This window comes from Pangasianodon hypophthalmus, chromosome 28, assembly GCF_027358585.1.
Source record: "Pangasianodon hypophthalmus isolate fPanHyp1 chromosome 28, fPanHyp1.pri, whole genome shotgun sequence".
NCBI lineage: Eukaryota > Metazoa > Chordata > Actinopteri > Siluriformes > Pangasiidae > Pangasianodon > Pangasianodon hypophthalmus.
Genome location: NC_069737.1, coordinates 13,835,891 through 13,855,962, shown reverse-complemented (window position 1 = coordinate 13,855,962; position 20,072 = coordinate 13,835,891). Strand labels below are relative to the sequence as shown.

The following is a 20,072-nucleotide window of genomic DNA, read 5'->3' as shown; positions in this document are numbered from 1 at the left end:
TTGATTAACTTCATTCTAATAAAATGTTCAGTAAACTCCTCAGGTGGGGAGTCTGGTAGTCACATGACTGTGTAGTGACATGAGTCACTGCTGCATTAAAGCCTTCCTGCATAAAGTGTCTTCACAGAGTGTCAGTTTCACACCCCAAAATAAGACAATGATCACACTTTCTGCTCGCTGAATGTTTAAAATGAATAAACCAGGAAATAGGCTTTCAACATAACAGCAACACACAGAGTCACCTAGGCAGTGCTCCTTCAGACAGCCACTCTGAGTGTAGTGCAGTCTGAGTGCCCTCTATAAGTTGGATCAGTGCTACAGACCTCACTGAGAGCTCAGGATTACTGCAAAGAGAAGAATGGAGATAAGTGAGGAGTTTTATGCAAATATAGAAGTTACTGCAGACAATAGAGCTGATTCCTTTGACAATAAGAAATCATATGAAGATGTGAATGTCAGTTTGGAGACCCAGAGGACCAGAAGCTTCAAGCAATCTGAGAGCTCAGGTAAAATACACTCACATTCAGAAATGTGTATATGTACTGATCTACTTCATTTACTTTAAATTACTTTTAATTTACTGCTCTACTTGATTTAATCCACTTGATTTAATTTCAAACGTGCAGTTGTACCAGTATGTGGCTGTCTGAAGGAACACTGCCTATGTGACTGTGTGCATCGCTGTTATATTGAAAAACTGTTTCCTGTTTTACTAATTTTGCTTAGGTTTTTCACAACCAGCAGCATGTGTGGTTTCTTTTCTTTCTTCTCGTCAAAAAAAAAATTGGATGGATAAAGCCCCTTGTCTCAAACATTTCAGTTCACATTTGTGAACTGATATCTTCTGAAGGAATGAAAACCAGTATTTTTATTGAAAGGCCCACTTCCCCTTGCCCATGCTCGCTTGTTCCTTTTAGAGTGTGCTTTTAACTGTGTGGTTTTCTGTGACAGACACTCGAGAGACATGTTAAACCACAGGGCCTTCCTTTGTAGATGAATGCATCACAATCAGAAAACAACACAAATGGATAATTTGCTCCTGTTGCTTCATATCAGTGACAAAAATGGTTTATAACAGCAGTAAATGAATACCGTCAATATAATGGTTACTGTCTCTAGAAGGTTCTGGGTTAGGGTTATTTATGTAGCTAAGTATTTAGGTGCTAGTCTAGTCTTGCTAACCATGAGAAGCCAAAGCTAAGGCACAGTTCTTTAACAAGATTGGTGGGGTTTTGCCTGATTTGTGTTCATCTGTGGTACTGTATTAATTATCCTTAGAAGACTAGTAAGCACATTGTGAAACTAAGGGCCTCATTACCACATATACTATACCAAGATTCACATGCAGATTCAAAAGTTAGCATAAGGAAAAAAGTCTCACATTTTGCGCACTAAATTAACAAAAGCATCAGTTTTATTCTATTAATACTCCAACTCAGTATAGTGCACAATGGGAAAAAAAAAGATCAAGTGCTGTTGAATAATGAGAATGGAAGCCATGTTGTAAAATTACACTAAATTGGCTGAGATATTTACAGTTAGGACTATTCATGCAGAAATACAATATTTGGCCCAAATTATGTGGACACCTGACCATCACACCCATATGTGCTTGTTGAACATCCCATTCCAAAACTATGAGCGTTAATATGGAGTTGGTCCACACTTTGCTGCTATAACAGCCTTTATTGCATATTGATATAGTATCTTATTCAAATAGCATAGTGATAGTAGTGGGTGAAATTGGTTAAATTACGTTGGTAGAGAAAGTGGCATACAGAGCATTCGAGTGAATGACTAATATGTTGATATGCAATGTATGCTTGTGGCAGAATGTTGAAGTTCATCGTGTAGTAGGTGCTGAGGTGGAAGTTTTTTCTGTGAGACTGGGTTGGTGGTGCAGCCCGATACAAAGCGAAGTTACTTATTATTTTCCAGTAACAGTGAATTCCGTGTTTTATTCCTCGTATACCACAACAATTTGTCAACGTTTGTCAACAATGATTTTGTATTGACAAAATCATCTGTATATAGTTACCTTTAATACTGTTGAATATCTGCAGAAATTAATGCATTCCTGTTATTGTCAGGTATTTCCCCCTCACACTGAGCACTGAGTGCAAGAAGCGCTCAATGCACTTAAGCAGCCCATAGCGTGACAGCGCATGCTTCCGTATTGTCATATGTTTTGTTTACTTTGCCACTTGTGTTTTGTTTTGGTTTATGTTCTGTTTCCACCCGTGTCTTGTCATTGGTTGTCTCCCCTATGTGTCATGATCATTATCACCTGTGTTCAGTTTGGCCTTGATTAATTTGTGTATTCATAACCCTCGTGTTTCCTTGTTTGGGGCGAAGTACTGTCCAGTGTTTTGCTGCCTGTTCATACCGAGCTTTGTTCTGTGTTTTTCACTTCCTGTTTTTTGACCTTGCTCTGTTCGCTACTTTGCATGTTTTATATATATTCCTTCCCATAGCTGTTTGTATATCGCCTGATGTATCTCTAATAAAATGCTTTTACTGCACTTGCATCTATCCTCATCTATCTTTGTGTAATGATGTTATGAGCAAGAAATATGATGCAAATACAATATCTACATCATTATATCAGAATAATGTGATTTTGATATTTATATAACTGCTAGACTTAAACATGAATATCTACAGTATGCATGATAATTGCAGCACAAATGTCTTCACAAAGAGCCACTGATGCACCGTCCTCTGTCGTAACTTCCTTTACTGACAGCAGCATATTTAATTCAGTGTACACTAGTAAGGAAGTGCAGTCATTCACTCGTGCTCACGCAGAGACGCAGTAATTTAGTGTTTTAGTGAGTCTTTAATAGATTAGAGATGCATCAGCGTTCTTCTGAATGAATAGAAGTTGTGGTAGATATGAGAGTGCAGACGCTGTTAGAGGTCATGACCCAGATGCAGAGAAGAAAATCCACACACAGGTAAGTGTTTAGGTTTGCAAGGCTAAACGTCTATCTACATGCAGAGATGCAGTAATTCAGGCGCTTATAGATTAAAGACATTTCAGTATGTTTCTGAGTGAGTGGAGATGATGATGGATGTCTATGAGAGTGCAGATTCTGTTAGAGGTAACACAGAGAAGGAAGAGAGAAAATTCCAGTTTTCAGCTCAAGAAAAATATTCAACGTTTTGCAAAAGTATACCCCAGTGCTGTTGAATTCTCAAAGCTGATTGGTCAGTACTTGTTTATTTTCTAACTGCAGCTCTGACAGTAGGTCTGCAAAAATGTGTAATCACTGATATGGTGATGTTTTATCTTATATATAAATATTAAATGATAGCACAAGGTTTGAAGAGTCAGAGAAATTATTATGCTGTGGAATTTACATCAGCTGACCATTCCTAATGACAATTGTTGACCTGCCTAGTGAATCACCATCACTCAGTTAAGGCCTAACAAATTAATGAAGTGGACAGTTGGATGTCAGGCGGCAGAAACAGCTGCAGTTGCAGGCAAAATGTAAGACAAGGTCGAAGTAAAAAAAAAAAAAAAAAAAAAAACAGGCAGTGGGTCAGGCAATCAGCAGATAAAACTAGGCAAAATACGAAAACCAGAGTACAAAACGAGATCAAGAACCATATAATCATACACAATGAACCAGGCTTGGAACATCAGGCGGTAAGTGACCCTGAGTGATACTTCGTGTCTTTTGAGTGTTTTGTGTGTGTATACTGTGTAAGCTGGGTGTTGTAGTTCGAGGCGGCCATGTTTGTAAGCCATGAAGCAGTCTGGGAACTGGAGTTCATTGCCAATTCCAGCATTGCCAAGACACTGGAAGGGTATCCAAACCTTTGTGCATTTTAAATAAAAAAGTGTGGCTTTCTGGGAAACTGATTAAGGCCCTCCCTAGTAAAGAAGTATATCATGGCAAGAAAGAAAATGGATAAACAAAGAGCTTCAGTTAATGTTCATATCAAACATTAGAATTAGAATCCATTTTCAAGATGGCGCCGCGGATGGCTGCCTCTGTGTTTTGGTGCACTCTACTATGTCTCTTTTTGTGTTTTAATTTAGTTTTCTGCAACTGCTCTGGTGGCTCCTACTCCAGGGAAGAGCTCATGAACATCAGAGCTCCTACCCCTGTGGACCTTTTTCCGACTTTTCTGGCTTCTACCGTTGATTTACTGGCTATTTTGATCAAGGACGCTCGTAACAAAGTGAGGCTCCGCAGAAGAGGTAAACGCTCAGGTGTGCTTGTGCGTCTCCACCGGCGCGGATTACGCATCGCGCTTCCCGGGATATTCCTCTCTAACGTGCGCTCACTTTGCAACAAAATAGACGAGATGACACTGCTGCTGAATGAAAATGGAGACTTTTCTACGTCCTGTGTTTTGTGCTTCACGGAATCGTGGCTGTGTGATCTTATACCGGACTCTGCGCTCCAGCTGAGCGGATTTCAACTCTACAGAGCGGACAGACACACGGAGCTTTCCGGCAAAAAAAAAGGAGGTGGAATCTGTTTTTATATCAACAGCGGCTGGTGCAATGATGTTGCTGTACTGTCTCAGCACTGTTCCCCAGACCTGGAGGTCTGCATCATTAACTGCAAACCTTTCTACTCGCCCCATGAGTTCTCCTCATTCATTCTCGTCGGTGTTTTCATCCCGCCGCACGGTGATGCACGTGGGGTGCACCGCGCACTGGCTGACGAGATACTGTGTGTGGAACGGATAAACCCGGACGCCTTGGTTATTGTCCTAGGAGATTTTAACAAAGGTAATCTCTCCCGCGAACTCCCCAAATACAAACAGTTCATTAAGTGCCCGACCAGAGAGGGGAATGTACTGGACCACTGCTACACCACCATCTTACCTTATCGTGCTGTCCCTCGCGCTGCACTGGGTCAGTCAGACCACATCATGGTGCACTTGATTCCGGCATACAGGCAGAAACTAAAACTCTGCAAACCTACTGTGAGGACCTCAAAGAAGTGGACCACTGAGGCTGTGGGGGAACTGCAGGAGTGTCTGGACTGTACAAACTGGGAAGTTTTCAGGTCTGCCACCAATAGTCTGGACGAGTACATGGACACTGTGACGTCCTACATTAACTTTTGTGAGGACAGCGTCATTCCATCACGCACCAGGGTGAGTTACAACAATGATAAACCCTGGTTCACAGCTAAACTCAGACAGCTGAGGTCAGAGAAAGAGGCTGCATTCAGAAGTGGGGACAAAGACAAATACAAAGAGGCCAAGTACAGATTTAGCAAGGAGGTGAGAAGAGCTAAATCAGAGCATGGTGAGAGAATGGAACAGAAACTCTCAGCCAACGACTCTGTCTCTGTCTGGAAAGGGCTTAAGGCAATCACCAACTTCAAGCCTAGAGCCCACCACTCTGTGAACGACCTGCGCTTGGCCAACAGCCTGAACGAATTTTACTGCCACTTTGAAAGACAATGGGACATACCTGATATCCCCCACCCCCCCCACCAGTCATTGATCTGCAGCAGCCCCCCCTCTGATGCTACACCTGGATCACCCACACAGCCTCACACCTCAGTGTCGCCCTCTCCCCCGCCCCTCACACCTCTCTCCATCAAAGAGGGAGATGTGAATAGACTGTTTAAATGACTGAACCCCCGCAAAGCCGCGGGCCCGGACGCTGTCTCCCCCTCTATCCTGAAGCACTGTGTCAACCAGCTGTCTCCGGTGTTCACTAACATTTTTAGCACCTCACTGGAGACCTGCCATGTGCCAGCCTGTTTTAAAACTTCAGAGATTATTCCAGTCCCTAAAAAGGCGAGGATCACAGGACTTAATGATTACAGACCCGTTGCCCTGACTTCTGTGGTCATGAAGTCTTTTGAGCGCCTCGTCTTGTCCCACCTCAAGGACATTACAGACCCTATTCTGGATCCCATGCAGTTTGCCTACAGAGACTTCAGATCTGTAGACGACGCTGTAAACATGGCCCTCCACTTCATCCTCCAGCATCTGGAGTCCCCAGGATCCTATGCCAGGTTACTGTTTGTGGACGGACTTCAGCCCTGTCTTCAACACTATCGTCCCATCTCTGCTCCGAGACAAGCTCTCTCAGCTGAACGTGCCGGACTCATTGTGCAGGTGGATCACAGACTTCCTGACAGACAGACGGCAGTTTGTGAGGCTGGGGAAGTATGCATCGGACTCCCGGATCATCAGCACTGGATCCCCCCAAGGCTGTGTCTCCTCTGTTATTCTCCCTGTATACCAACAGTTGCACATCTGGACACCAGTCTGTCAAACTCCTGAAGTTCGCAGATGACACCACCCTCATCGGCCTCATCTCTGATGGAGACGAGTCGGCCTACAGAAGGGAGATGGTCCGTCTGGTGTCATGGTGCAGCATGAACAACCTGGAGCTCAACGCTCTCAAGACAGCGGAGATGATAGTGGATTTCAGGAAGAACCCAGCCCCCCTCCCACCCGTCATCCTCTGTGACACTCCTGGGAACCACCATCACCCAGGAGCTTAAGTGGGAGCAGAACATCAGCTCCCTCACCAAGAAGGCTCAGCAGAAGCTCTACTTCTTGCGGCAGCTGAAGAAGTTCCACCTCCCTGTGAAGATGATGGTCAACTTCTACACTGCCATCATCGAATCTATTCTCACTTCCTCCATCACAGTCTGGTTTGCTGCTGCCACGGCCAGGGACAAGGCCAAGCTGCAGCACGTCATCCACTCCGCTTAGAAGGTGATCGGCTGCAGCCTCCCATCACTCCAGGACTTGTACGTCTCCAGGACCCAGAGACGTGCAACCAGGATTGCAGCTGACCCCTCTCACCCCGGACATGTACTCTTCCAGCCCCTCCCCTCTGGCAAGAGGCTCCAGTCCATTAGGACCAGGACCTCACGCCACAAGAACAGCTTCTTCCCCACTGCAGTCAGCCTGCTGAACAGTGCCCCAATTCCCCACACGTGACCCCCCCCCAACCTACTGACAGTCACTCTCCCCTCTGAAGCTGCAATATTTTTTCTATCTCCAATGTACACTCACTTTTTCTGTACATAACTATTTATATTTTTAATTTAATATATTCTATCTTGTCTGCTGTTTACATATTTCATATTTATATATAGCATGTTCATCTTGCACCATGGTCTCTTGCACTTTAGTATTGTTTTACCCTCGTTATTGTGTTGCATTTTTGTATTTTTGTATTCTTCATTTCTGTATCCCCCTTGACTTTATATCTTTATAATGGGGAATATGGTGGGAGGTATAAAACAATAAATTGTGGGTGGTCGATGAACCAATTGCGGACCAGAGCAGCCCGGTGGAAGCTCACGTTGTCCCAAATGACAACATACCATGGGTGATGGAGGATGCTTTGCTGGCTAACGGCTGCACACATGGTGTGAGATTTTATTTTTATACATATATATATATATATATATATATATATGTATATATATATATATATATATATATATATATATATATATATATATATATACAGTCAGGTCCGGAAGTATTTGGACAATGACGAAGTTTTTGTGATTTTGCCTTTATACACCACCACAATGGATTTGAAATAAAACAATCAAGATGTGATCGAAGTGTAGACTTTCAGCTTTATTTTAAGAGGTTCCTCAAAAATATGGCATTTACCATTTACGAATTATTGCCATTTTAAGCAAGTACTTCCATTTTCAGGGGCTCAAAGGCAGTTGGACAATTGACTGACAAGAAGTTAATTGACCAGGTGCGGTCCATTCCCTCATTACTTCAAGACAAATGAAGCAGATAAAAGGTCGGGAGTTGATATCAGGTATTGAGTTGGCATTTGGCAGCTGTTCGACTGGAGCTACCAATATGAAGTCCAAGGAGATCTCAATGCAAGTGAAGGAGGCCATCATTAGGCTGAAAAAACAACGTAAATCTATAAGAGAGAGAACAAAAACCTTAGCTGTGGCCAAATCAACAGTTGGGTACATTCTTAAAAAGAAAGAAAGCACTGGTGAGCTCAACAACATCGAAAAGCCTGGAAGACCACAGAAGACAACTAAAGTGGATGATCGCAGAATCCTTTCCTTGGTGAAGAAAAATTCCTTCACAACATCAACGGAAATCAAGAATACTCTGGAGAAGGTAGGCGTATCATTGTCAAAATCTACAATCAAGAGATGCCTTCATGAATGCAAATACAGAGGGTTTACAACAAGGTGCAAACCACTGGTGACATTCAAGAACAGGAAAGCCAGATTAGACTTTGCCAAAAAACATCTAAAAAAGCCTCCCATGTTCTGGAATAAGATTCTTTGGACTGATGAAACCAAGATTAACTTGTACCAGAATGATGGGAAGAGAAAAGTATGGCGAAAGAAAGGAACAGCTCATGATCTAAAGTATACCACATCATGTGTCAAATATGGTGGAGGCAGTGTTATGGCATGGGCATGTATGGCTGCCAATGGAACGGGCACACTGGTGTTTATTGATGATGTGACTGCTGACAGAAGTAGCAAGATGAATTCTGAGGTGTATAGGGCTATACTCTCTGCTCACATTCAGCCAAATGCTACAAAACTGATAGCATGCTGCTTCACAGTGCAGGTGGATAATGACCCTAAACATACTGCGAAAGCAACTCAAGAATTTTTGAAGGCAAAAAAAATGGAATATTCTTCAATGGCCAAGTCAGTCACCTGATCTCAACCCAATAGAGCATGGTTTTCACTTACTGAAGACAAGACTGAGGGCAGAAAGAACCACAAACAAGCAGCAACTGAAGGTGGCTGTAGTGAAGGCCTGGCAAAGCATCTCCAGGGAGGGAACTCAGAATTTGTGTTTTGACAACATGGGCTCCAGACTTCAGGCAGTCATTGACTGCAAAGGATTTTCATCCAAGCATTAAAATTATGGTTATATTTACAATTATGTCACTTTGTCCAAATACCTTTGAGCCCCTGAAAATGGAGGTACTTTGTTGACAATGGCTGTAATTCCCAGATGGTAAATGCCATATTTTTGTGGAGCCTCTTAAAATAAAGCTGAAAGTCTACACTTCGATCACATCTTGATTGTTTTATTTCAACATTGTGGTGGTGTATAATATCACAATATTATATATACATATATACATAATAGGCAATATCACAAAAACTGTCATTGTCCAAATACTTCTGTACATATATATATATATATATATAAAAATTGAAATTACAGGCTGATCCAACTTGCATGAATTTCATCACAGCAACTCAATGTAAGTCAGTAGTGTATATGGCCCCCACATGCCTGTATGCACTCCCGATAACGTCTGTGCATGCTCCTGATGAGATGGTGGATGGTGTCCAGGGGGATCTCCTCCCAGACCTGGATCAGGGCATCAGTGAGCTCCTGGACAGTCTGTGGTGTTACTTGGCGACTTTGGATGCTCCGATACATAATGTCCCAGAGGTTCTCAATTGGATTCAGGTCTGGGGAACATGAGGGCCAGTCAATGGCATCAATGTCTTATCATCCAGAAACTGCCTACACACTCTGGCCACATGAGGCCAGGCATTGTCATGTACCAGGAGGAACCCTGGCTAGCACGTGGAGGTCTGTGCGACCCTCCAAGGATATTCCTCCCCAGGCCATCGCTGACCCACGCCAAAACCGTCATGCTGAATGATGTTGCAGGCAGCATAACATTCCCCACGGCATCTCCAGACTCTTTCACGTCTGTCACATATGCTCAGTGTGAACCTGCTCTCATCCGTGAAGAGAAAGGGGCGCCAACGGCGGACCTGCCAATTTTGGTGTTCTCTGGCAAATGCCAATCGAGCTGCACAGTGCGGTGCTGTGAGCACGGGTCCCACGAGAGGACATTGGGTCCTCATGCCACCCTCATGGAGGACCTGATGTCCTCTGTTTCTGACAGTTTGGTCAGAAACATGCAAACCAGTAGCCTGCTGGAGGTCATTTTGTAGGGCTCTGACAGTGCTCCTCCTGTTTCTCCTCACACAAAGGAGCAAATACCGGTCCTACTGCTGGGTTGTTGCCCTTCTACGGCCCTGTCCAGCTCTCCTCGTGTAACGGCCTGTCTCCTGGTATCTTCTTCATACACTTCAAACTGTGCTGGGAGACACACCAAACGTACTTGCGACGGCATGTATGGATGTGCCATCCTTGAGGAGCTGGACTACTTGTGCAACTTGATTAGGTTGCAGGTACTGCCTCATGCTACAAGTAGTGACAAGGGCCCTAACAAAACACAAAACTAAAGACAAATCAGTCAGGAAGGATAAGGAGAGAGCAATTGTCTGTGGCCACCACCTGCAAAACCATTCCCTTTTTGGGGATTGTCTTGCGTCACTCTTTCTGATAAAATTGAAGCATGGAAACTGTGGTATTTTCAGAAAACTCAAAAACGGCGCTCTGTAGCGCCCCCTTTGAGACAGTACATAAACTTGGTGCATATTTCGTACAAACTTGTATGTATGTGTATGAAACTCAGTACACACATTGTTCTCATCGACCCTAATAACTTTCGCACTGACAATCATTAGCTCCGCCCAACAGGAAGTCAGCCATTTTGGATTTTGTGAACAGTGAATGCGGTGAACTTTTAAATACTCCTCCAAGGGGATTCACATGATTGTCACCAAACTTGCTCAACATTATGCCAGTACATTGAGGATGCTAAATTGTGAAGGGATTTTTGATATCTCAAACAGTTTCACCATGGCGAGGCAATAAATTTATGGTGAAAAAGGGGAAACGGGAAGTGTCTCATATCTTCTGTGTGGATTAAGTGATTTAGATGAAACTTGGGCTTTATGTTTGATACTGGGGGCTGATCACATGGATGTGGCTATTTTGAGTCACGGTCATAGACCCACCATCTGGCAGCAGGGAGTGTGTGACATACAACAGCTTTTGCAATAATCCTCTTATATTTACCCGGATTGCCTCAAACATGGTCAGAATAATGTCAGGACATGGCTGATGGAAAATTGTGAAAGGATTTTTGATATCTTAAATAATGTTGCCATGGTAACACAAACATTAATACTCTTTTTGGGTGATTTTGAGGCTCTTATTATGCTTAAAATTTCATGAAAGCTGGTACACGTCAGAGTTGTCTGCCATTAGGCGTAGGCAAAAGCTAATACACGGGCATGGAGGGGGGCTCTGTATTGCCCCCTTTTGACTAAAGTGGTGGGGTCAGTTTCACCCACAGTCACCAAAGTCAGTACATATTTTGTTCTCATCGAGCTGGACAACTTTCAACATGTCATTAGCTCCACCCAACAGGAAGTAGATTATTTTGGATTTAATGTGGATTTTTTGAAAATTGTAGGCTCTGAACTTTTAAAATACTCCTCCTAGGCGATTCATGCGATTGTCACCAAACTTGGTCACCATTATACCAAGACATTGATGATGCTAAATTATGAAGTGATTTTTGATAACTCGAGCAGTTTCGCCATGGCCATAAATTTATGGTGAACAAAGGGAAACAGGAAGTGTCCCGTATCTTCTGCATGCACTGAGTGATTTAGATCAAGTTTGAGCTGTATGTTTGGTCATGGGGGCTGATCACATGGACATGACTATTGTGAGTCAAGGTTTTAAGATATAATGTTTCAATTTCAGCTATTGACCTTCATGTGCTCAGTTAAATATTTTCATCTCACAAATCCCGACAGCCCAGGTCGATATGTTAGATTTAGCCTTTCTAAAGCCTTTTATAGCACAATCCTCTCTGCTTCCATGATCATTGGGTTCCCCGTCCCACCAGAACCTGAAACCACAGACAGAATCAGAATGTCTGTTATTTCACATCTAAAGCATCAGACTGAGATAAAAACTGCATTATGAGTAAATTTCAGTTCAGTGATGTCTTACACAGTGGTCAGTGGTTTATCGTCCACCCATTTTAATTCCCCCTCTGTCTTACTGTCAGTCAGACCAATCCAAGCTACAGTACTGCCAAAATATTTACTGATGCGCTCCTGTAATTGTAATAGCACAATATGAATATAGATACTCACTTATTCTCTCTCTCTCTCTCATTCTCTCTCTCACCTGTTCCTGTCTGCTGTTTATGATCACTAGGTCTGCTCCTCTCTCTGTGCAGTACTTTCTGCTCTCATCCCAGGTCTTCTTTTCAGTAGAAATGTAAAGGCTCGAGCTGAAATCTCTCCGTTCTTGTTTATAGTATTTACATAGATATTCATTCACTTGCATAAAAGGATTTTGACACTATGATGATTTAATGCTAATGCTTTAGTGATGATGCTTTAGATGTGAATGTAAAGGTGAGTTTTTAACATTCTGCATATGTACAATATTCACTTACCAAGTTTAGAAAGTGCACTGTGCAGTCCAGATCTCTCCCGCTGTAACTGGTCTCTCTCTATAGTCAGGTTGTCGTATCTGGTCTGTAACTGGTCTCTCTCTTTAGTTAAGTTGTTGTATCTGGTCTGTAGTTGGTTGTTTTCAGTAGTCAGGTTGATGAATTTGATCCACAGCACCATGATGGCAGTCAGCAGGAGAACACACAACAGCACTGCACCCACTGCCGTCACTCTGTAAAAATCTGTTCCATGCAGTGTTTGTTTTGGAAGCTAGAAAGTAACACAGTCTTAGGGTTATCTACCTATTGTTACTGATGATTGATTCCTTCATTTAAGTAAAAGAAATAAAAAACCAACAAAAGTGTCCAACTGTGTGTGAATATGTGCATGTCTGTGTGTACCTGAAGTCAGAGTTCTCTTATGGTATCCGGTCATATCTTCATATAAATCATCATTTACATATACATCACATACATCATTGTTCTTTACGTCGGCTGATCTGTTGTCTCCTGAAATTCCTGACTTTGACATCTCCATTTCTGTTTTCTTCTGTAATACTGGAACCCTTAGCAGTCTGTTATGTCCAGTTCTCTTATCTCAACTGAAGTTTCCAGCTCTCAGCGTTAAATATATGCTCTGTTCTCAGTACAGGCAGTTGAGGTGAGAGCCACACAAACCACATGGAACTTTCAGAAGCTCCCCTCTGTACCTGCTCTCTTTAGAGTTAGACATTGTGTAGACACTGAATTCTTTACATTAAATAAAATTGCAAATTTGTACACAAAGAACACATGCATAACAGTCTCAGAAGTGTTGATGTTACTCATTCGGTTGATTTCAAATGTCTCTGGATTGTGGCCTTTTACAGACACCTCTTTGATTAGGACACTTCATCATGTTTCAGGGAAGTGTGGAAAAACTTGAAAGTGAAATTAAAATGGAACAATGATCTCAGCATATAGACATCCCTGAAATGAAACCTGTGTGACTAGTACTGCAACATTTTCAGCAACTCCTTAAACCATTAAGGAGTGTGCTAGGGTTGTATGTAATCCACAGTGGTATTTTACATCAACCACAAGTGGGGCACAAAGTGTTGAGTGATGCACAGTAGTTGTGCAAACAAGGTCTAGAAGTTGCTGGATTTTATTTTGAGTTTTTGCTGAGTTGACTATAAAAGTCTATCATAAAATAGACATGGCATCATTGGCTACACACAGGGGACAGACTGATGGGTTTTCAGGATGTATTCTTACAGGAAAATCATCAACTGCCATTCATCAAGTTTCATTGGTTATTTCCCTATAACAGCACACCCTGTCATGTTTTATTCCTTATTAATGTTAACTGTCCCCTCTGAGCCCTTTGCTGGTCATAATTTACAATGTATCACTGGATTTCTGCTCTATGTGTGTGTGTGTGTGTGTGTGTGCGTGTGTGTGTGTGCGAGTGTGTGTGTTGGGGGAGTTGCATATTACAAAGGAAACCACACTGAGTTTCCGGTTCCTTTTCACCAGAGTTTTAACTGGCTCACTGACATTAAGCAAGCAGCACGGGGGTGAATTATCACCATCAGAAATACATAAAATGTAACAAATGAACCCTAGCTTGAATGTGATCATCTCTGAGTTAAAGAAGTCTAGCAGAAAGAGAGGAGATGATGAGGTGATTCTGATAAAGGCCTTAAACCAGAGATGCAGGACATCAACATTAACAGAACATGCACAACCAGGCATAAAGAATCAGAACCTGTAAAGAGAGGTGAAATCTCGTTCTCAAACAGGGACCATATGCACACCTCAGTGTAAATACACATAGACACTAAAGTGAGCATGTACAGAGATGGGCTTCTGAAAGCACTGTCTGTGGTTTATCTGGCTCTCTACTTCCTTTCCGGACAACAGAGCACAGAAATATATGTTCAACAACAGCACATATACAGAGTTACTCTGTGCGAGCTGCAGCGGAGACAAAACAGACCTGCACATTACACAGACTGAAGGCTGATCAGGGAAAACAGAAACAGAGATGACTAGAAATGATTATGCAAACTCAGGAACTTCAGCAGACAACAGATCAGCTGACTTAAAGGACACATACGAAGCTATCTATGTGAATGAAGATGTTCTGGAGACTCGGGTGACCAGAATCCGTACGAAAAGTACCTCAGGTACATACCCACACACACACAAACGCACACACACACGCTTTACGTTAATTGCTGCTGCCTGCAAAGGCCACTTCAATAGCTTTGATAACATTTATTAATGTTGTTCTCTCTAGGTTTGTAGTATTTGTTCCCATATCTATCAGTAGCTCACCAATAAAAAAAGTAGTGTTGACCAATGTATTATATCATGAGGCCTCATCAACGGCATAATAAGAATGATATATAATATGCTCATAATTGCAGGTTTGCGTTCACATTCCTTCTGTTATCGATCGAATCGAGAATTGCGCAATCCATACATCACTTTTGTGCACTCAGGCTTGCAAAAAGGCGTGCACTATGTTTGTCTGTTTGCTTTTTATTACTATTATTTTCCTTTGGGCCAAAGGAACAGGGCGAACAGTGCTTCCTTTGTGTGCTACTTGGCATTACCGTCACTGTGAGTCAAGAGCGAACTAATGAAAATGTGTCTTTCTACTGAAAGGCCCATTTCCCCTTTCTTAAATTTGCTTGTTCCTTTTAAGCTGTGCTTTTAACTGTGGGGTTTTCTGTGAAAGACACTCAGCAGACATGTTAAACCATAGGGTTTTCATTAGCAGACAAATGTATTACAGAAAAAAGAAAAACACAGTGGAATAATTTGTTGGAGTAGCTAATGATTTCAATGAAAAAAATGTATAATGGCAGCAAATGAATACAGTTTATATAATAGTTACTGTCTCTAGGGCAGGAGTTCCCAAACTAAGGGTCTTGATTTACAAATGGGGTCACGAGAGAAACTCAATCTCCCATTTTTTCATTTAACTATTTTACAAATTAATATAGAATATTTTGAAAAGTTACTGGAAGTCACATTCAGACAAGCAACGTTTAAATTAGCATGTGGAATTGATTATTGCAAAATGGTAGGCACTAGGTCCATCCATTTGCTTTTTTTTACTCAGGCAGCAAAGAACAGTGCTTTTTTTTTTTGGATGCATGATATGTCATCATGTGATAAAACCTGGGCTTGAAAACAGTGTTCACACTTGTACTAAACTCAGGTCTGAAATGGCTCTGAGTCAGGAAAATTAATGCAAGTGTGAAAAGTACCAAGTGTTTTTAGTCTGTAATGTCCTACTGGCTCCATGCCATGTTTTCCTCTCATTACTAAACACGATAAACAGGAAAGCTGTTTTGATCAATCCAAAAACACTAAACTTATGGTTTAATCAATTGGATCCGGATCCCTTCCAGGGAACACTGGGCACAAGGCGGGAATACACTATGGATGGGTATTACAGGGCAAGTTAATCATGGATGATCATTTTCAACTATTTTTTCTGACGTACATAGATTATATATAGCAGCATAGTGATCAATAATGTGTCAACAAAGTGGCCACATTAGTTGTATTATCAGGCACTCAACACACATGTTAAACCACAGGGCTTTTGTTAGCACAAATCACAGCAAGCACACAACTTGACAATCTGCTGCTATTGCTAATCCTTTCAATGACAAAACTGTTTTATAACAGGAGTAAATGAATACCGTCAATTTAATGGTTACTCTCTCTATAGTACTATGTTCATCTGTTTGCAGTTTATTATTTTCCTTTGGGCCAAAAGTGAATAATTACAGTGCCCCAGTCCTATGAATGCCTGGTTTTATATATCAGTATATAAATTAACCATAACAACTCTTTCCCCAGCATCACAAAAGTGGTAACATGACAAATTGAACCAATTATGTTACTCAGCATGAGGACTCCAAGCATAGACAGATTCCACACCTCATAGACTGTGCTGCAGTTTGATTAAAGCATAACCCAGACCACCTTTTCCATGGGGACTGGGGACCGATTCTCTGGACCACTCCTGAGCTTGAAAATAGTTTTCCTAGACCAAAGTCACCAGAATAGTCTGTTGTTGTAGGGGTGTGTGGGATCCTTGAAGATCTTTGCTGCTCTGGACCTGCACCGCCTGGTGTAGATGTCCTGAAGGCTGGCATCATTCTGTTTGATCAGTAAGTGAACTGGAGTGGGTCTAGTGTCCTGGAGAGACAGGAGCGGATGAGGTCTTTGATAAGTCACCACAGAGGTCAGAGCCACTGAACGGTAATTGTTCAGCTCAGCTGGAATGGATGTCTTGGGTACAGGGATAAAAGTGGATCTCTTAAAGCATGTAGGGACAACAGACTGTCAGGGACAGGTTGAAAATAGTGGTGAGCAGTAGGGCTAGGTTGTTAGAACCATTCTGGGGATATTGTCTGGGCCCGCTGCCTTCCTGCTGTTCACTCACCTCAGAGTCTTCCTCATGGCATGTTCTGAGACCGTGAGCTAGAGCTGTGACTATGGAAAGCCAAAAGAGTTAGAAACAAAATGCAGTTTTGTATTAAATTAAGACATATTTACATGCATCCTAATTGATTAATTTGTTAATGTAAGTATGTGAAAACAAAAACAATTGGAAGGTGGATTACTTTCAAAAAAAAAATCTATACTGAGGGGGACCATGAAATTTATTTCACAGTCAAAGGGTTCCCTGGTTGCAAAAAGTTTGTGGACAACTATTCTAGATGTAAAGAGTAATTATTAGTTTTAAATGTATACATGAACTGAAGGGCATTCATTCCCCTTCTACAACTCAATACTGCAGGAAGCAGATGTTACAGACTGACTGCAGTGTGTGTGGTGCTGCTGTGTGTTTTCCTGCTGACTGCCATCACAGTGCTGTGGATCAAATTCGATACAGAGCGAAACTTAAGCAAGCAGTTACAGCAGGAGAGAGATGACCTTCAGAAAATGTTGGATGTATTAGGTGAGTAAATATTGAAAGCTGCAAATTTAGGATCTATATATTAGAAACCAAAGTAACCCAGGAACATTAATACATTGTTTATCAAATAAACCTCATTGCTGAGTGTTACTGCACATGGCCTACTGTGTGATCAGATATGCAGGAAAAGCTGAGATGGGCAAACTTCAGCTCCAGTCTGTACTACTTCTCTGAGATGAAGAACTGGACTGAGAGCAGACAGGACTGCAGAGAGAGAGGAGGAGACCTGGTGACCATAAACAGCAAAGAGAAACAGGTGAGAAAGGGAGAGAGAGAGAGAGAGACAGAGAGAGAGAGAGAGAGGTGCTCATGTTCTCTTATTATGTTATCACATGCACAGGAGTTCATCGTTGAACAGCTGCAAGGAAGTCGGACTTGGATTGGTCTGAGTGACAGAGAAGCAGAGGGAGAGTGGAAATGGGTGGATGGTATGCCACTGGCCACTGGGTATATCAACAATCATAATCTTTTTCTTGTACATTTGAGACTGCATCAGATGAATAAACCCAGAGAAATGTTATTTCCTGTTATATTCTTAATTGTCAGAGATCATTCTGTTATGATTTGTTAGGAATCTCAGTGAACACAGACTAAGAGTGTCAAGTTAAAGTTGTGGAATTGAAGGTAACTGAATACTAAATCAGATGTCTTAGTTTCAGGTACTGGGCTGAACACCAACCAGATAATTACAGTGACGAAGACTGTGCTGAGATTGGGTTTCCAGATAGACAGAGCTGGAACGACAGACCATGCTTTCATAAACAAGGCTGGATCTGTGAGAAGAGTGTTGGATCTGTCAGAACAGTATAGGAAAATAATAACATGTTCACAAATAAATCAAGCTGAATGTATTTATCAGTTGGAGGAGTTACAACTGTCATCATCATTAAAGCACAATTACGGTGCACAGCAATATTATTTGGCATCTATATAATCAGCTGTACAGCTTGATCTGTAAGCTGTGATGATATAAACCTCACTCTCTCTCTCATCAGGCTTAGGGTCCAGTACTTCATCCATTAGGTGGAATGAATTATCAGAGACTCTTAGTAAACACACTGTACTAAAAAGTCACATGACCACACCAATATTATGTAATAGATCTCACCACCTGAGATGAGTTATGATCATGTGACCCTCTAAATTGACCTGCTCACACAGACCTGCTCACACTTTCACATTATATTAACTCCTCTACTTACATGCTTGAAATGTGAAGTTTGTTTGTTTGTTTGTTTGTTTGTTTACACTCATGTTTATTACTTCACTATTTTGAATATGAGTATCTTTCAAAACTTCACAGGCAATAAATTCTTTATCAAATTAATCTATGAATAAAAATGATCATCGTTTATTATTTGTTGATTGATCAGAAGTTTTGTTTATTATTATATATTAGTAATGATATTTATTAAACACAGTGTGCTGTTATAGGAAAACGATTAATGACAGGGTGGTGGGATGCAGTCTGAAGTTAATTATTTTCCAAAAACATACTTTTTTTTATTCCTCTTATACCACAACAATTTTCAATTAACAAATTTTAAAAATGTATTGATTAAATACATTTTATGTGTTTATAGTTACATTTAATGTTGTTAATGTTCAGCAAAACAAGATCGTGTTATCAGATGGATCTTCATCAGCCATGCAAAGAACTTCTGAATATTTGTGTATTGCTCTGTGATTATTACTCAGTTATGCAAGGAATTGTTCTAGTAACACATCCTTTGTGTAGATCAATCAAATTCTTTACTCCAGATCCAGTTCATAAAAACAAAACTAGTGGATAATAATTTTTTTTTTACAGTCCACTCAAAATAAAGTTTTTACTTTACTATTAGCACTATCTTTTAATCCTGTTTCATCAGTAGTGGCTGGCATAAATGGGCTAGCTGGGCTAAAGCGCCCCCTGTCTTTCAAAGATGATTATTTGCTGTAAAATATGTCTTAATGTGGATTCTTTTGGATTCTGTGGAACCGAGCACAACAGCACCACCAGCAGTCATAAGAAAAATATACAGAATGGTATGAAAAAGTGAGGAGTCTGCTTGATGGCTACTGAGCTAAAATCAGGATCACAGCTCACTCATATATCAAACATGAAACCTCACACTATGTCTCTGAATTTTTTTTTTTTTTATTATTAATAGAAATTCCTTTACTCAATCCTCATAAATGACCTGCACAGGTTACATAATAAATATCTGAAGTTCTAAAATTCCTTGATTTGTCCCTTTGAATTGTACCAACACAGCAGTTAAAATCAGGAAAATATAAATTTATATAAATGTAAATAGGAAAATATTCATTTTATAAGATGTTGTTTATAGCACAAATAGGTATAGAAGCAGAATAATATACTGTTTAAAATCTATAATGTAATGTGTGAAGGTTTTATACATTATAAGGACAATTGTATAACAGGTTAAATTTAACATTAAATTTGGGGATCTATGCTCATCAGCCATAACATTAAAACCACCTGCCTAATATTGTGTAGGTCCCTCTTGTGCCACCAAAACAGTTCTGACCTGTCCAGGCATGGACTCCACAAGATCTCTGAAGGTGTGCTATGGTATCTGGCAACAAGACTTTAGAAGTCCTGTAAGTTGCGAGGTAGGGCCTCCATGGATCGGACTTGTTTGTCCAGCACATCCCAGAGATTCTCGATCGGATTGAGATCTGGGGAATTTGGAGGTCAGGTCAACACCTTGAACTCTTTGTTGTGTTCCTCAAACCATTCCTGAACAATTTTTGCAATGTGTCAAGGCA

At 41.2% G+C, this 20,072-nt stretch overlaps 1 protein-coding gene and 1 pseudogene across 2 annotated transcripts; both read left to right on the top strand.

The window, feature by feature from the left end:
- The first annotated feature begins 264 nt into the window (after positions 1-264).
- The window catches only part of LOC117596657 (C-type lectin domain family 10 member A-like), an 80,778-nt pseudogene continuing 60,970 nt past the window's right edge, over positions 265-20,072 (top strand).
- LOC113547337 (CD209 antigen-like protein E) lies at positions 13,962-19,417 on the top strand. 2 transcript variants are annotated; one of them, XM_026947617.3, is made up of 5 exons: positions 13,962-14,478; positions 17,118-17,279; positions 17,414-17,553; positions 17,638-17,744; positions 17,951-19,417. In XM_026947617.3, exons 1-5 carry the CDS (start codon positions 14,337-14,339, stop codon positions 18,105-18,107), a joined length of 708 nt encoding a protein of 235 aa, XP_026803418.3. In that variant the 5' UTR covers positions 13,962-14,336; the 3' UTR covers positions 18,108-19,417. The 2 variants fall into 2 exon arrangements, with proteins under 2 accessions (XP_026803418.3, XP_053086841.1); XM_053230866.1 differs by having other exon boundaries at positions 13,964-14,478; positions 17,957-19,416.

Coding starts and splice junctions, on each gene's coding strand:
- LOC113547337 (XM_026947617.3), top strand. CDS start 14,337: ATGACTAGAAATGATTATGCAAACTCAGGAACTTCAGCAGACAACAGA. Junction 14,479..17,117: donor CCGTACGAAAAGTACCTCAG/GTACATACCCAC, acceptor TCAATACTGCAG/GAAGCAGATGTTACAGACTG. Junction 17,554..17,637: donor TAAACAGCAAAGAGAAACAG/GTGAGAAAGGGA, acceptor TCACATGCACAG/GAGTTCATCGTTGAACAGCT.